The sequence below is a fragment of the Ylistrum balloti genome, unplaced genomic scaffold (genome assembly GCF_031769215.1).
Source record: "Ylistrum balloti isolate Yb309-2 unplaced genomic scaffold, AGI_CSIRO_Ybal_v1 Utg369978, whole genome shotgun sequence".
Taxonomy (NCBI): domain Eukaryota; kingdom Metazoa; phylum Mollusca; class Bivalvia; order Pectinida; family Pectinidae; genus Ylistrum; species Ylistrum balloti.
Genome location: NW_026782067.1, coordinates 456,552 through 472,362, shown reverse-complemented (window position 1 = coordinate 472,362; position 15,811 = coordinate 456,552). Strand labels below are relative to the sequence as shown.

Here is a 15,811-nt window from a genome sequence, read left to right as displayed (position 1 = left end):
AAAAATTTTGGCGTCCTTGGTTGTGAACCGTTATTTCCCTATGAATAGACATATGGCTATATGATGCTTTATCAATAGGACATATTTAAATCATGAGTAAACAGTTTAATTCTTCAGAAAAGGCCCGGGAACGATGGAAACTTTTGGCAAAGGTACATATTCATAAATATATCTTTGAATTTTTCACTAATTCTAACAGGTGCTCGATCAGTGCATGGTATTCACATGTCGAATAGTCAGTTGTTGGTGTCGGCTGCTTTCGCGTAAACTGGCTGAAACTGTCCAGTTGGCACGAGACTATATATATTCCACGATAACTATATCTATATAATAAGCTTAGTCTTACAGGAACAGTACAGTATTAAAGTTGTCCTATTTTCATATTAAATGAAAAGATGAACAATCGACATTACTTTCTTTTTTAACTGTTTGAATGCCCTATGTTTTTCCCTTGAAATTTAAAGTTGATTATAACAAGAATTAATGCCATCAGTGGGAACATTAACTCTGAATCCTTTTTGGATATGAATCCCCCTGCTGCCACTGTATCTTGGACCCATGTTCGTAAAAAAAAATCTTATGCTCACGTTTGATTGCACACATCATGACAGATCAGACTGTTGATTGAAATAGCAGTCACTGGTACTGTGTACGTATGTAACATGTACTGGGGAGTGCAGCAATGCAAGCAGTCACCATGGCCCAACAACAAATACATAGACATGGCTCTCAACCACATTGTGTAGGTATTAAATAATTAATACAGAATTAATGAGATGGGATGGAGTGTCATTCTTGTCAGGTTGCCCCAACATTTATCAGGTTGATCATTTTGGGGCCAGTCCTCCAATTATGGCATGCCAAGTTTGGGGCAATGGGACCTTGGGGACCCTCTTGTTTGAGAAGGGGATTTGTATGGTCAGCCAATCACCTCCTTACCTTGACATGTTCTAGCCATGAACAACCTAACAGGTTTGTATGTTACACATGCACTGACCTGCTCGTTCAGTCTCCAAAGCACTGTGGAGTGACCAGGTCCAGGCCTCCAGCACTGACATGGTTTTAAGATATTAAATGAAACCCACCATCCCTTTAGATTGGGTCTTTCATGTTGTAGTTATTAGTTTGTAGTTGTCTCTTAGCGAAAGACCAGTATTTCATTACTTGTGGACTTTGTTGTCCACAGATAAATATTTTGTAATGTTGTATATCTTCATATCTACAGAACATCTGATTAATAAGCCACAGAATTTAGCTATTAGATCATCCATGTAAATATTCAGCTGAAAAGCCTATATTCATGAACCATATACACATCTTTGTTGATGAAATTCCTGAAGCTCAAAACTTCAAAAGCTGGTTGATGTTGAGTTCACTTCTACTACCATGTTTTAATTATATTATTAAGTGACTCCCTGCATACCATTCAGTATCCATCCTCCAGTGATCTACCAGCCTGAGGATCCTATCTTACTTACTGGACCGGTGTTGGCTCCCTCCCCCCATTTTTATACGCCGTCGAAAGACAGATGTATTATGGTATGGCGCTGTCCATCCGTCCGGCGTAAACTTTTATTTGTCCGGAGATCTCCTCCTACATTTTTCAGCCGATCTTTATAAAACTTAATAGGCTTAATCACCATGATATGAAGTGCTTTCCTGAACGGGGTTTTGATTAGATGATTTGAATAAGAGTTATGCCCCTTTGTTTATTTCACTATAGAAATCTTGTCCGGAGATATCCTCCAACATTTTTCAGCCGATCTTTATGAAACTTGGTAGGCTGAATCACCATGATATGAAATTGTGTTTTTCTGAACGGGGTTTTGATTAGACGATTTGAATAAGAGTAATGCCTCTTTGCTGTTTTGGATATTCACGGTCATATTTTGTTCCGCTTTGCGGTACTCTTGTTAGATAATATTAGAGACATTTCTGGCTTTAAGATCAATCAACAATCAGTTTAAAAAACACTACCATAAAGATTTTGTATCAGGGATTTAATACATATTAGTGAAAGATATATATGTATTTAACAATTTTGTACACCATATATATTATGGCTATGATAGAAGGACTCTTTCTCTAAAGGCCAGCTCAAAAAAACTTACAGACCATCTTATTCCCTACAAGTTATCATGTTTATTTTCTGGAATTATCCAGTTCCCGACTGTCCCTGTTTTTTTTTGCTTCTGACCATAATTTGTTTTTAACATTTTGGCAAAAGAATTCTCAAATCTCCATGTTGATTTTGCTCATGATTTGTTTGTTGGTGATCCCTAGATGTACTGGTAACCTGAGTCAAATTCACTTAGGTGCATGTCATCCATTGTTAAGGACCTTTCTCTTTACACCTTACAGGGAAGATGGAAGTTGCCAGATCATCAGAAGTTTTATAATTAAGGTTAGAGTGAAGAAAAAACTTTATATTTGCATACAGGTATCTTGAGTCTGATTCAAATAATGATAAATAAAACTCTCAGAGAATACTATAGTGGCAACATACAAGACACAACGAACGGACAAAAGTGGACATCAAACAAATACAATAGATTAATATTGGAAAACACCATGAAATTTCATAAAAACTATAGGTGAGATCTGGAGTTCCGAACAAGTATGTACCTCTTCTGCATATCTCTTCTTAATGTGATAATTCAGCATTGCTTTGGCAGATATTGACCAAATTTATCATTCTATATGATTGTTTTTCATTTTCCTTTTATACTCTCATAAACAAGTGGGTGGGGAGGCTATATGGTATAGAAATAAACTTTCTGTCTGTCCACTGTCCATCTGTAGCTGTCTGGAAGAAACTCGGCACATGATAGTAAAAGAAAGCCTATCATTTTAAAAAATCAAACAGCATAGATGTTTTCACAGATTGTTATATTCAACATAATACACATTTCATAACACATGCAACATCTATTCATATCTGACACATTAAAATAAGCAAAATATATCTAAAAAAATTATTTATTTATTTATTTATTTATTTCCTAAGCAGTCTGTTGCTGCCATATAGTATGGGAACCAGAATAAAGAAACACTGTACATGCACCTACTGTTAATGTAAGACTATGATAGTTGAGTAAAGTTTGAAATCTCTCAAGAAGAGTTAAATCATCTCACTGTCTTTGAAGTTAAGAATGGAAATGCATGGCTACACACTACAACATCTCAGGTTCACTTTTTTTTCCAAACGTTGTGTTTTATCATTTCAGTAATGCCTCACTTTAGACCTTTGTATTGAAAACATCTCCAAAGTTGACCTAAACAAACAAAAGTTCTTAATGCATGTACTTGCATGTGTCACCTCCCAGTTTGAGGTTGAATCCTATTTTTTGTTCAGTCAAAGTTTTTATCCCTTTACATACAACAAGCAATCTCAATGAAATCTGTATCATTGTCTTGCTGAAGACACAAGGGAGGCCAAGATGGATCTACTCTGTATAGGACCATCTTGTTATGTCCAGCTCTCCTCATACTTACTTCTTATTGGTGTCCAGACATACACCATCAGAAAGGAAATTGAAAAATATTAAGTGGATGCAAATTACTGTTACATTGTAACACCATACGATTACTTGATGTTTTCACAGGCATTGAAAGGACAACGATCTGATGAGACTTGTCAAAGTGCTGTTTCTGTACGACGGTTTGGCAGCTATGGCCTACTACAGACTCAGGAACTTTCTACGGCCGAAAATGTGAAGAATTGTGGATCAACATGGCACCGCTACACCTGTCCAGAAGTACTCAACTTTTCTATGACTATAAGGTAGATAACTCAGTTAAATATTGGCATATATCATTCTGTACAAATCTGACACTTACTGACAAATGACCTATGTTTGGTAAAAAGTCAAAACGTAATTTTTTCAGTGTTGTAGAAAAGCCAGGTTTATTTCATTGTCTTATGATAAGCTTGTTCCCACTTTGAGTGTGAGATTACGGATGTATGGTAATGAATCAAAGTTTTATGTAAATTTGTATAAAAATTGATTTTGTATTTCAATATACACTGTATAATCAAATGCATATATAGCCTCTCTATGGATTTTCTGGTTGTAGAAGTTCCTTTTTGTTTTTATACAAGATATAATACATCTGTTATGTCTATGATTTTTTAGACATTTGGCTGGGACGATAAAGCCTGAGACTGTGTTTGGTTTCAACAATACAGGAAATGTTTGTAAGTCAATTAAATTTCTCACATGATGATGAAAACTTTGCTAGTATTTTGAATAATTTGAAATGAATTGGAGTATATCATTGCATTCATTTATGTAATTCTGATGGTCTCAACTACTGAAATAATGATATCATACATAAAGAATTGAACTTTCTATGTGATACAAAAAAGTGACATGTGTATGTCTCTCCTCAACTTTGATAACTGTTTATAATGATGCTATCAAATTTCCCAAGAAAAAGATAATAATGGGGTTTTTTTTGGTGATTTTTATCATATCCTGTTACTATTGTAATGCTAAAATACTGATAATTTCTACTAGAATAGTATTTGCAAATTTTTTAAAAATACTGCAAAAAAAAAAAATCACTGGAAAGGTACGTCATAAGAATAAGTATCTTATGTCTGAGGTAACACATCTCCCCAATGTTCCATTCATAGTTACATCACAGTACTCACTAGCCCAGGGTGTTTTTATTTCAGGTGTGTGGCCCTCGGAGGAAGTGATGGCCTACCACACTCAAAAGTACCTTAATGACTTCAGGTATTTAATGTTTCACTTGGATATCTACATCAGTCGCATAGTGATAGCATATTTATGTACAGCACAACCACTGCATTACAGCTACATATAATTACAAACTACACAACAATGTATTACAGCTGTATCTACAAATCACAAAACAATGTATTGTATTACAACAACGTATAACAGCAATATGTACACACTACATAACAGTGTAATTACAGCCCTATCAACCAAAATACATTACATCTGAAGTGAAGTGGAAACAATTTGCTACAGTTGATGAAATTCAGCATCTTTCATGTACAAAGATTAATAGATGAACCTCCTCAGTACTAATTGTGCTCACTCAGTTTTATGTTTGAGAAACTATTTGAATCTAAGGAAACATAAAAAGTGAATTATAATGTGTAAGCTAATTTGATATACTTACCAGAGAAGGTTTATTGACAGGGGTGCAGCAGTCTGTGAACTTGGAGGTGGGATGACCTGTCTGGCCGGGGTCATGGTAAGTCTAAATATAGAATGTCCAGTCTCAGTATGTGTATTATGTATAATGTATAACTGGTGTGTATGATGTGTGTATCTGTGTGTTTGCTGCCTTGCCACACTAAGTAGTTCTGTCACTTCAGTTCCAATAAAGTCATAGATAGATGGTCTTTCTACTATGTGTAAAAACACTAATTCATCAACTTAACTTAAGCTTAGCATTATTTGTCATTCATAACAGTCAAAGTCTGAAAAGGTTAGAAGTTTTTAAATTTGGGTTATCTGTCTTTTTCCAGCTGTCCATTTTGTCTGAGGCAGAGAGCATGTTGTTGACAGATGGCAATGAAGAATCTGTGGACAGTAAGTTTTAAGTATTGTTTTGACTCTTTATGAATATTTCTCCTAAGTAGCCCACAGTCAGTGACATTATAAATCACCCAGTAGCCCTCTGTCAGTGACATTATGACTCACCCAGTAGCCCTCTGTCAGTGATATTATTAACAGTCAGTGACATTATTAACAGTCAGTGACATTATGACTCACCCAGCAGCCCTCTGTGAGTGACATTAAAAATCACCCAGTAGCCCTCAGTCATTGACATTATGACTCCCCCAGTAGCCCTCTGTCAGTGACATTATGGCTCCCCCAGTAGCCCTCTGTCAGTGACATTATGGCTCCCCCAGTAGCCCTCTGTCAGTGACATTATGGCTCCCCCAGTAGCCCTCTGTCCGTGACATTATGACTCACCAAGTCTGTCAGTGACATTATGGCTCCCCCAGTAGCCCTCTGTCAGTGACATTAAAAATCACCCAGTAGCCCTCTGTCAGTGACATTATGGCTCACCCAGTAGCCCTCTGTCAGTGACATTAAAAATCACCCAGTAGCCCTCAGTCAGTGACATTATGACTCCCCCAGTAGCTCTCTGTCAGTGACATTATGGCTCCCCCAGTAGCCCTGTCAGTGACATTATGACTCACCCAGTAGCCCTCAGTCAGTGACATTATTAACAGTCAGTGACATTATGACTCCCCCAGTAGCTCTCTGTCAGTGACATTATGGCTCCCCCAGTAGCCCTCTGTCAGTGACATTATGACTCACCCAGTAGCCCTCTGTCAGTGACATTATGACTCACCCAGTAGCCCTCTGTCAGTGACATTATGGCTCACCCAGTAGCCCTCTATCAGTGACATTAAAAATCACCCAGTAGCCCTCAGTCTGTGACATTATGACTCCCCCAGTAGCCCTCTGTCAGTGACATTATGGCTCACCAAGTAGCCCTCTGTCAGTGACATTATGGCTCCCCCAGTAGCCCTCTGTCAGTGACATTATGGCTCCCCCAGTAGCCCTCAGTCAGTGACCTTATGACTCCCCCAGTAACCCTCAGTCAGTGACATTATGGCTCACCCAGTAGCCCTCTGTCAGTGACATTAAAAATCACCCAGTAGCCCTCAGTCAGTGACATTATGACTCCCCCAGTAGCCCTCTGTCAGTGACATTATTACTCACCCAGTAGCCCTCTGTCAGTGACATTATGACTCCCCCAGTAGCCCTCAGTCAGTGACATTATGGCTCACCCAGTAGCCCTCTGTCAGTGACATTAAAAATCACCCAGTAGCCCTCAGTCAGTGACATTATGACTCCCCGAGTAGCCCTCTGTCAGTGACATTATGACTCCCCCAGTAGCCCTCTGTCAGTGACATTTATGACTTACTAAGTAGCCCTCTGTCAGTGACATTATGGCTCTCCCAGCAGCCCTCTGTCAGTGACATTATGGCTCCCCCAGTAGCCCTCTGTCAGTGACATTAAAAATCACCCAGTAGCCCTCAGTCAGTGACATTATGACTCCCCGAGTAGCCCTCTGTCAGTGACATTATGGCTCCCCCAGTAGCCCTCTGTCAGTGACATTTATGACTCACTAAGTAACCCTCTGTCAGTGACATTATGGCTCTCCCAGCAGCCCTCTGTCAGTGACATTATGACTCCTCCAGTAGCCCTCTGTCAGCGACATTTATGACTCACTAAGTAGCCCTCTGTCAGTGACATTATGGCTCTCCCAGCAGCCCTCTGTCAGTGACATTATGGCTCCCCCAGTAGCCCTCTGTCAGTGACCTTATGACTCACCCAGTAGCCCTCAGTCAGCGACATTATGGCTCACCAAGTAGCCCTCTGTCAGTGACATTATGGCTCCCCAGTAGCCCTCTGTCAGTGACATTATGGCTCCCCCAGTAGCCCTCAGTCAGTGACCTTATGACTCCCCCAGTAACCCTCAGTCAGTGACATTATGGCTCACCCAGTAGCCCTCTGTCAGTGACATTAAAAATCACCCAGTAGCCCTCAGTCAGTGACATTATGACTCCCCCAGTAGCCCTCTGTCAGTGACATTATTACTCACCCAGTAGCCCTCTGTCAGTGACATTATGGCTCCCCCAGTAGCCCTCTATCAGTGACATTATGACTCCCCCAGTAGCCCTCAGTCAGTGACATTATGGCTCACCCAGTAGCCCTCTGTCAGTGACATTAAAAATCAGCCAGTAGCCCACAGTCAGTGACATTATGACTCCCCGAGTAGCCCTCTGTCAGTGACATTATGACTCCCCCAGTAGCCCTCTGTCAGTGACATTTATGACTTACTAAGTAGCCCTCTGTCAGTGACATTATGGCTCTCCCAGCAGCCCTCTGTCAGTGACATTATGGCTCCCCCAGTAGCCCTCTGTCAGTGACATTAAAAATCACCCAGTAGCCCTCAGTCAGTGACATTATGACTCCCCGAGTAGCCCTCTGTCAGTGACATTATGGCTCCCCCAGTAGCCCTCTGTCAGTGACATTTATGACTCACTAAGTAACCCTCTGTCAGTGACATTATGGCTCTCCCAGCAGCCCTCTGTCAGTGACATTATGACTCCTCCAGTAGCCCTCTGTCAGCGACATTTATGACTCACTAAGTAGCCCTCTGTCAGTGACATTATGGCTCTCCCAGCAGCCCTCTGTCAGTGACATTATGGCTCCCCCAGTAGCCCTCTGTCAGTGACCTTATGACTCACCCAGTAGCCCTCAGTCAGCGACATTATGGCTCACCCAGTAGCCCTCTGTCAGTGACATTAAAATTCACCCAGTAGCCCTCAGTCAGTGACATTATGACTCACCCAGTAGCCCTGTCAGTGACATTATTACTCACCCAGTAGCCCCCTGTCAGTGACATTATGGCTCCCCCAGTAGCCCTCTGTCAGTGACATTATGACTCCTCCAGTAGCCCTCAGTCAGTGACATTATGGCTCACCCAGTAGCCCTCTGTCAGTGACATTAAAAATCACCCAGTAGCCCTCTGTCAGTGACATTATGGCTCCCCCAGTAGCCCTCTGTCAGTGACATTATGACTCCCCCAGTAGCCCTCTGTCAGTGACATTTATGACTCCCCCAGTAGCCCTCTGTCAGTGACATTTATGACTCACCAAGTAGCCCTCTGTCAGTGACATTATGGCTCACCCAGTAGCCCTCTGTCAGTGACATTATGGCTCCCCCAGTAGCCCTCTGTCAGTGACATTATGGCTCCCCCAGTAGCCCTCTGTCAGTGACATTATGACTCCCCCAGTAGCCCTCTGTCAGTGACATTTATGACTCCCCCAGTAGCCCTCTGTCAGTGACATTTATGACTCACCAAGTAGCCCTCTGTCAGTGACATTATGGCTCCCCCAGTAGCCCTCTGTCAGTGACATTTATGACTCCCCCAGTAGCCCTCTGTCAGTGACATTTATGACTCCCCCAGTAGCCCTCTGTCAGTGACATTATGACTCCCCTAGTAGCCCTCTGTCAGTGACATTTATGACTCCCCCAGTAGCCCTCTGTCAGTGACATTTATGACTCACCAAGTAGCCCTCTGTCAGTGACATTATGGCTCACCCAGTAGCCCTCTGTCAGTGACATTATGGCTCCCCCAGTAGCCCTCTGTCAGTGACATTATAGCTCCCACAGTAGCCCTCTGTCAGTGACCTTATGACTCCCCCAGAAGCCCTCTGTCAGTGACATTTATGACTCACCAAGTAGCCCTCTGTCAGTGACATTATGGCTCACCCAGTAGCCCTCTGTCAGTGACATTAAATATCACCCAGTAGCCCTCTGTCAGTGACATTTATGACTCACCAAGTAGCCCTCTGTCAGTGACATTATGGCTCACCCAGTAGCCCTCTGTCAGTGACATTATGGCTCCCCCAGTAGCCCTCTGTCAGTGACATTATGGCTCCCACAGTAGCCCTCTGTCAGTGACCTTATGACTCCCCCAGTAGCCCTCTGTCAGTGACATTTATGACTCACCAAGTAGCCCTCTGTCAGTGACATTATGGCTCACCCAGTAGCCCTCTGTCAGTGACATTAAATATCACCCAGTAGCCCTCTGTCAGTGACATTATGGCCCCCCAGTAGCCCTCTGTCAGTGACATTATGGCTCCCCCAGTAGCCCTCTGTCAGTGACATTATGGCTCCCCCAGTAGCCCTCTATCAGTGACATCATCAAATATTAATCTCTTGTTTAAACATATTTTTTTCAGATCTGAACAAGATAATTGACAATAACAGTTCAGCCTTTGGGAAAACAAAAGTCACCAGCAGGTACATGTTGTTATACAGATGTGGTTTGATTGATATTAAAGATGTTAAGAGTGAGTTGTATGGATGAAATTGTAAAATCTGTGACTCATTTGTTTCATTATGATGTCTTTTATGATATTGTATCATGTTTGTTTTTTTTACATGCTTAATCATATCTATATATGAGTTAGATGTCAACATTTAGAACTGACAGGATAATTAGTTTCAAGGATAATTAAGTTTAAGAGAGATATGAGGTTTTAGAGTAGTGAATTATCACTATGTTACTAACATAGGGCTTTCCCCATTTTTTATATAAAGCTGATACTCTGATATTGATATTTTCAGATTCAATTACCTTACACTACTTGTGACTACTCTATCATTGTAATTGTGTTGTATATCACATTTTGATATGCTTACAGAAATGTAAGACAAGTCTTTGTTTCAATAGGTTTTCAAGTATCAATGAAGACAACTATTTTCCATAATGTTTTAGATAAGTTGAGAATTTATATAGGATCTACATGTACAAACTGACTAAAGGTGTTTTTACCTAAGTAAAAATCTGAGCCAGAACAAATTAGAAGTACATTGTTTATTTATAATTTGAACCTTTTTATGAAGAAACAGTATATTGATAGCTGCAGTTTTCAACGGTAATAACTGCACATGGGGTTATCAAAGATCAAGTGAGGCTTTATAATTGTTGGACATATGTTCTCTATAAAAACTTATAAATTGGCTACTATACTGAAGTATTCTGGTTGTTTCAGAATGCTGCGGTGGGGGAGTGGACCTGTGGAGGAATCCCTTGTAGAGAAGTTTGATATTGTCCTCTGTGCAGACTGGTATGTATATATATGTATGTTTTAACACTTACACTATTTCCAGTTAACATTACAGCTCACATAGATAAAATGTTACAATTACTTTAAATCTTTAACTGTACCATCACTTCACATTTTATATAATATTATCAGCAGTGATAATACACATATATTGTAGTTCAGCAGCGATCATACACACACATTGTAGTTCAGCAGCGATCATACACACATATTGTAGTCAGCACTGATCATACACACATATTGTAGTCCAGCAGTGATCATACACACATATTGTAGTCAGCAGTGATCATACACACATATTGTAGTCAGCAGTGATCATACACACATTGTTGTCAGCACTGATCATACACACATATTGTAGTGAGCAGTGATCATACACACATTGTAGTCAGCAGTGATCATACACATATATTGTAGTCAGCAGTGATCATACACACATTGTAGTCAGCAGTGATCATACACACATTGTAGTCAGCAGTGATCATACACACATTGTAGTCAGCAGTGATCATACACACATATTGTAGTCAGCAGTGATCATACACACATTGTAGTCAGCAGTGATCATACACACATTGTAGTCAGCAGTGATCATACACACATATTGTAGTCCAGCAGTGATCATACACACATATTGCAGTCAGCAGTTATCATACACACATATTGTAGACAGCAGTGATCATACACACATATTGTCAGCAGTGATCATCATGCACACATATTGTAGTCAGCAGTGATCATGCACACATATTGTAGTCAGCAGTGATCATACACACATATTGTAGACAGTAGTGATCATACACATATATTGTAGTCAGCAGTGATCATACACACATTGTAGTCAGCAGTGATCATACACACATTGTAGTCAGCAGTGATCATACACACATTGTAGTCAGCAGTGATCATACACACATTGTAGTCAGCAGTGATCATACACACATATTGTAGTCAGCAGTGATCATACACACATTGTAGTCAGCAGTGATCATACACACATATTGTAGACAGTAGTGATCATACACACATATTGTAGTCAGCAGTGTTCATACACACACATATTGTTGTCAGCAGTGATCATACACACATATTGTAGTCAGCAGTGGTCATATAAACATATTGTTGTCCAGCAGCACACTCCCATGCAATATTAACTATGTACTTTCCTAGTTACCCAGTTTAAAACCAGGAATCTAGATAAGTTATTGGAGTAATACTCAAATATTCAATATATCTTTTAACTACACAGAGTTATGCTGTATAATCCTATGTAAATACCAATAATTTGACACATAGCAAATAACATTTTTATCGCACAAGAAATGAGCAGTTAACCTTTTTATATATGTCCCTTTATCATATTTGATACAAAAGTCATTCAGGAGCTTGCCTTACAAACAAATTTTCTATATTTATGATTTAGAAGACAGTGTTCACTGCTGAAATAGGATCTTGTGCCTGCCAGGAGCATATATGCCTCACTATTTCTACCTACCAATGAGCTAGTGTAGTCACAGGTCAGAATACCTCCTCACAATTTTTTTAAGAAAATTATTATGGTGAATGAGATCTATAGAATATGTTATGTATCACTGTTCTATCATTTCAGTTTGTTTTTTGATGATGGGAGAAAAGATCTGGTGGACCTCGTTTATACAATGGTGAAGCCACAAGTAAGCCTCACATTTAACTTTTTATACTTATTAACTGTAAATACACTGTATTAAAGCAATGAACTATTGTGTCATGGAATTCACAGTCATTATAAATGACAAAGCTTTGCAGACAAACATGATGTGAGTGGTTTTTGATTTGGTTTATCTGAAAGCCATGATTTTACATCTCCATTTCAGTCCTTAGATTATGCTGTAATGTGTAGGTCAGCTGATACGTTACACTGTACAATCAGATTTCTATGTAATTGTTCCTATCTTACATTAATCTTTATGTACGTGTGACATTGTGAAGCAAATCCTGCATAATTTCACTTTCTATTACATCATACACTGGATTTGAATTGTATTAAGGTAATTTTTAAAACAAGGGTGATAACTCCAGTGATGCTAAGTGTTTATATTGGATTGTTTTTATAGGGGAAGGTATTAATGTATGCACCACGGCGAGGAAAAACATTTGATGCATTTGTTAGTTTAGCAGAAGAGAAGTTTCATACTACTGTACAAGAGGAGTATGATTCTACAGTCTGGAGTCTACACAAACAGGTAAAATATATAGTCTTCAGTCTGGAGTCAACACAAACAGGTACAATATATAGTATCTACAGTCTGGAGTCAACACAAACAGGTACAATGTATAGTATCTACAGTCTGGAGTCTACACAAACAGGTACAATGTATAGTATCTACAGTCTGGAGTCTACACAAACAGGTACAATGTATAGTATCTACAGTCTGGAGCCTACACAAACAGGTACAATGTATAGTATCTACAGTCTGAAGTCTACACAAACAGGTACAATGTATAGTATCTACAGTCTGGAGTCTACACAAACAGGTACAATGTATAGTATCTACAGTCTGGAGTCTACACAAACAGGTACAATGTATAGTATCTACAGTCTGGAGTCTACACAAACAGGTACAATGTATAGTATCTACAGTCTGAAGTCTACACAAACAGGTACAATGTATAGTATCTACAGTCTGGAGTCTACACAAACAGGTACAATGTATAGTATCTACAGTCTGGAGTCTACACAAACAGGTACAATGTGTAGTATCTACAGTCTGGAGTCTACACAAACAGGTACAATGTATAGTATCTACAGTCTGGAGTCTACACAAACAGGTACAATGTATAGTATCTACAGTCTGGAGTCAACACAAACAGTACACAAACTACAGTCAACACAAACAGGTACAATGTATAGTATCTACAGTCTGGAGTCAACACAAACAGGTACAATGTATAGTATCTACAGTCTGGAGTCAACACAAACAGGTACAATGTATAGTATCTACAGTCTGGAGTCTACACAAACAGGTACAATGTATAGTATCTACAGTCTGGAGTCAACACAAACAGGTACAATATATAGTCTACAGTCTGGAGTCTACTCAAACAGGTACAATGTATAGTATCTACAGTCTGGAGTCTACACAAACAGGTACAATGTATAGTATCTACAGTCTGGAGTCTACACAAACAGGTACAATGTATAGTATCTACAGTCTGGAGCCTACACAAACAGGTACAATGTATAGTATCTACAGTCTGGAGTCTACACAAACAGGTACAATGTATAGTATCTACAGTCTGGAGTCTACACAAACAGGTACAATGTATAGTATCTACAGTCTGGAGTCTACACAAACAGGTACAATGTATAGTATCTACAGTCTGGAGTCTACACAAACAGGTACAATGTACAGTATCTACAGTCTGGAGTCTACACAAACAGGTACAATGTACAGTATCTACAGTCTGGAGTCTACACAAACAGGTACAATGTACAGTATCTGCAGTCTGGAGTCTACACAAACAGGTACAATGTATAGTATCTACAGTCTGATGTTTTTTTAATTTTCTCAAATTTTTCATTGTAAACTATTACATGAAGCATACTTAAAATAGCATATGAATATTTTATATGAAATAAGGAGCCATTTGTGTTATAAACCTTTTATCTGACCCCTATCAAAGGTAGACAAACTCTTGGTCCAATACTAATGTGTTGTTGACTTGTCATTTCCAGATGGATGCCAAAGGACTGGAGCACTATGATGCCAACATTCACTTCCCACTGTTCCTGTCCATGAAGCGCATCAACAAGGCCAGCTGATACTTGTATATTTCACAAGATACCGGTTTAAACCTCCAATTTTCATTTTGATTAAATGCACCAAAGATATAGGTATTATTTGAACAATATCCAGGTCATGTTACTCAGAATGAAAGGTGTCAAAATACTCAGTGTACTCTTATTTAGATGAGGTTCTACAGATTTTACGGTGTACATCTAATTTTATATACAAACATATTTTACATTTTCTAATTAAATAGAAACAAAAGTGCTTTGGCATATTTTTAGAACATATTTCATTTTAGTAAATATCTGAGTGTATATACCTTTGTGTATGCATTACCATAATCTTAGAAGGCAAATTGAACCCATGATTCCAACTACACTGTATTGATGTTTATTTATAAGTCCTGACAAACCTCTACACCACTAGCCCAACTACAGGAAAAAATATTGTTTTCTATGAGCACATAGTAATACTCTCCTGTATGTTGAACCAGAGAATGACATTCCCCTGTGTAAGATGGTCCTGTGTGTGATGGTCCTGTGAACATTCCCCTGTGTAAGATGGTCCTGTGTGTGATGGTCCTGTGAACATTCCCTTGTGTGTGACTTTGTCCCGTGTGTGATGGTTCTGTGAACATTCCCCTGTGTGTGACTTTGTCCTGTGTGTGATGGTCCTGTGAACATTCCCCTATGTGTGACTTTGTCCTGTGTGTGATGGTCCTGTGAACATGACTTTGTCCTGTATACGATGTAAATATGACAGCCCTCTATATACACATGACTTTCCCCAGCTTTATGATATTTCCCACTCAGGGCCCTAAAATCACACCATCACTTACTAAGGGTTAAGAAGCAATAATGCAACGTTGCCACATAATTGTAGAATGAAGTTCAGTGTTTGCTTAATTGATGTAGATACAGTTGTGTTATGTAGGAATATTTTTATTTAAAAAGTTGCTGATTGTTGTTTTTAAAGCTTTTTAACTTTTAAAGTAGATATTGGAACAACAGTACTGAGTACTGAATGTTTGTTACATCATTCCTCTATGTTATGTGAAGTACTTTTAACAGCATTAGAAAGCTCAGCAATTTAAGTTACCTATTTCTATGCTTTATAGACATTTTGTTTCGTAAATTATATAAATAGACACACATTCCATTTGTCTTGTCCTAATATCTTATTAGGGGCTAATGCATCGATTATGCAGACCTGCTACATTTATTGTCATATATCAAGAAAAATTCACCATGAGCTGCTACTGTTTACATGATGAAAAATACACTCTATAAGAGTTTTAAATCCTCTTTATTCTAGAATCTAGAAAGTTTTAATACAAAGTTGTCTTAGATACCAAAACCTTTAATTTAGTGTCCAGATAAATATGTACAATTACATC

At 39.1% G+C, this 15,811-nt stretch overlaps 1 protein-coding gene across 1 annotated transcript; it reads left to right on the top strand.

The window, feature by feature from the left end:
- Window positions 1-62: 62 nt before the first annotated feature.
- On the top strand, window positions 63-14,574 carry LOC132547799 (calmodulin-lysine N-methyltransferase-like). The gene is made up of 11 exons (XM_060211603.1): window positions 63-152; window positions 3,606-3,784; window positions 4,137-4,198; window positions 4,682-4,742; window positions 5,178-5,232; window positions 5,510-5,573; window positions 9,755-9,815; window positions 10,571-10,645; window positions 12,255-12,318; window positions 12,739-12,867; window positions 14,361-14,574. The coding sequence occupies exons 1-11, from the start codon at window positions 93-95 to the stop codon at window positions 14,445-14,447; spliced, it is 897 nt and encodes a 298-aa protein (XP_060067586.1). The 5' UTR covers window positions 63-92; the 3' UTR covers window positions 14,448-14,574.
- Window positions 14,575-15,811: the final 1,237 nt, after the last annotated feature.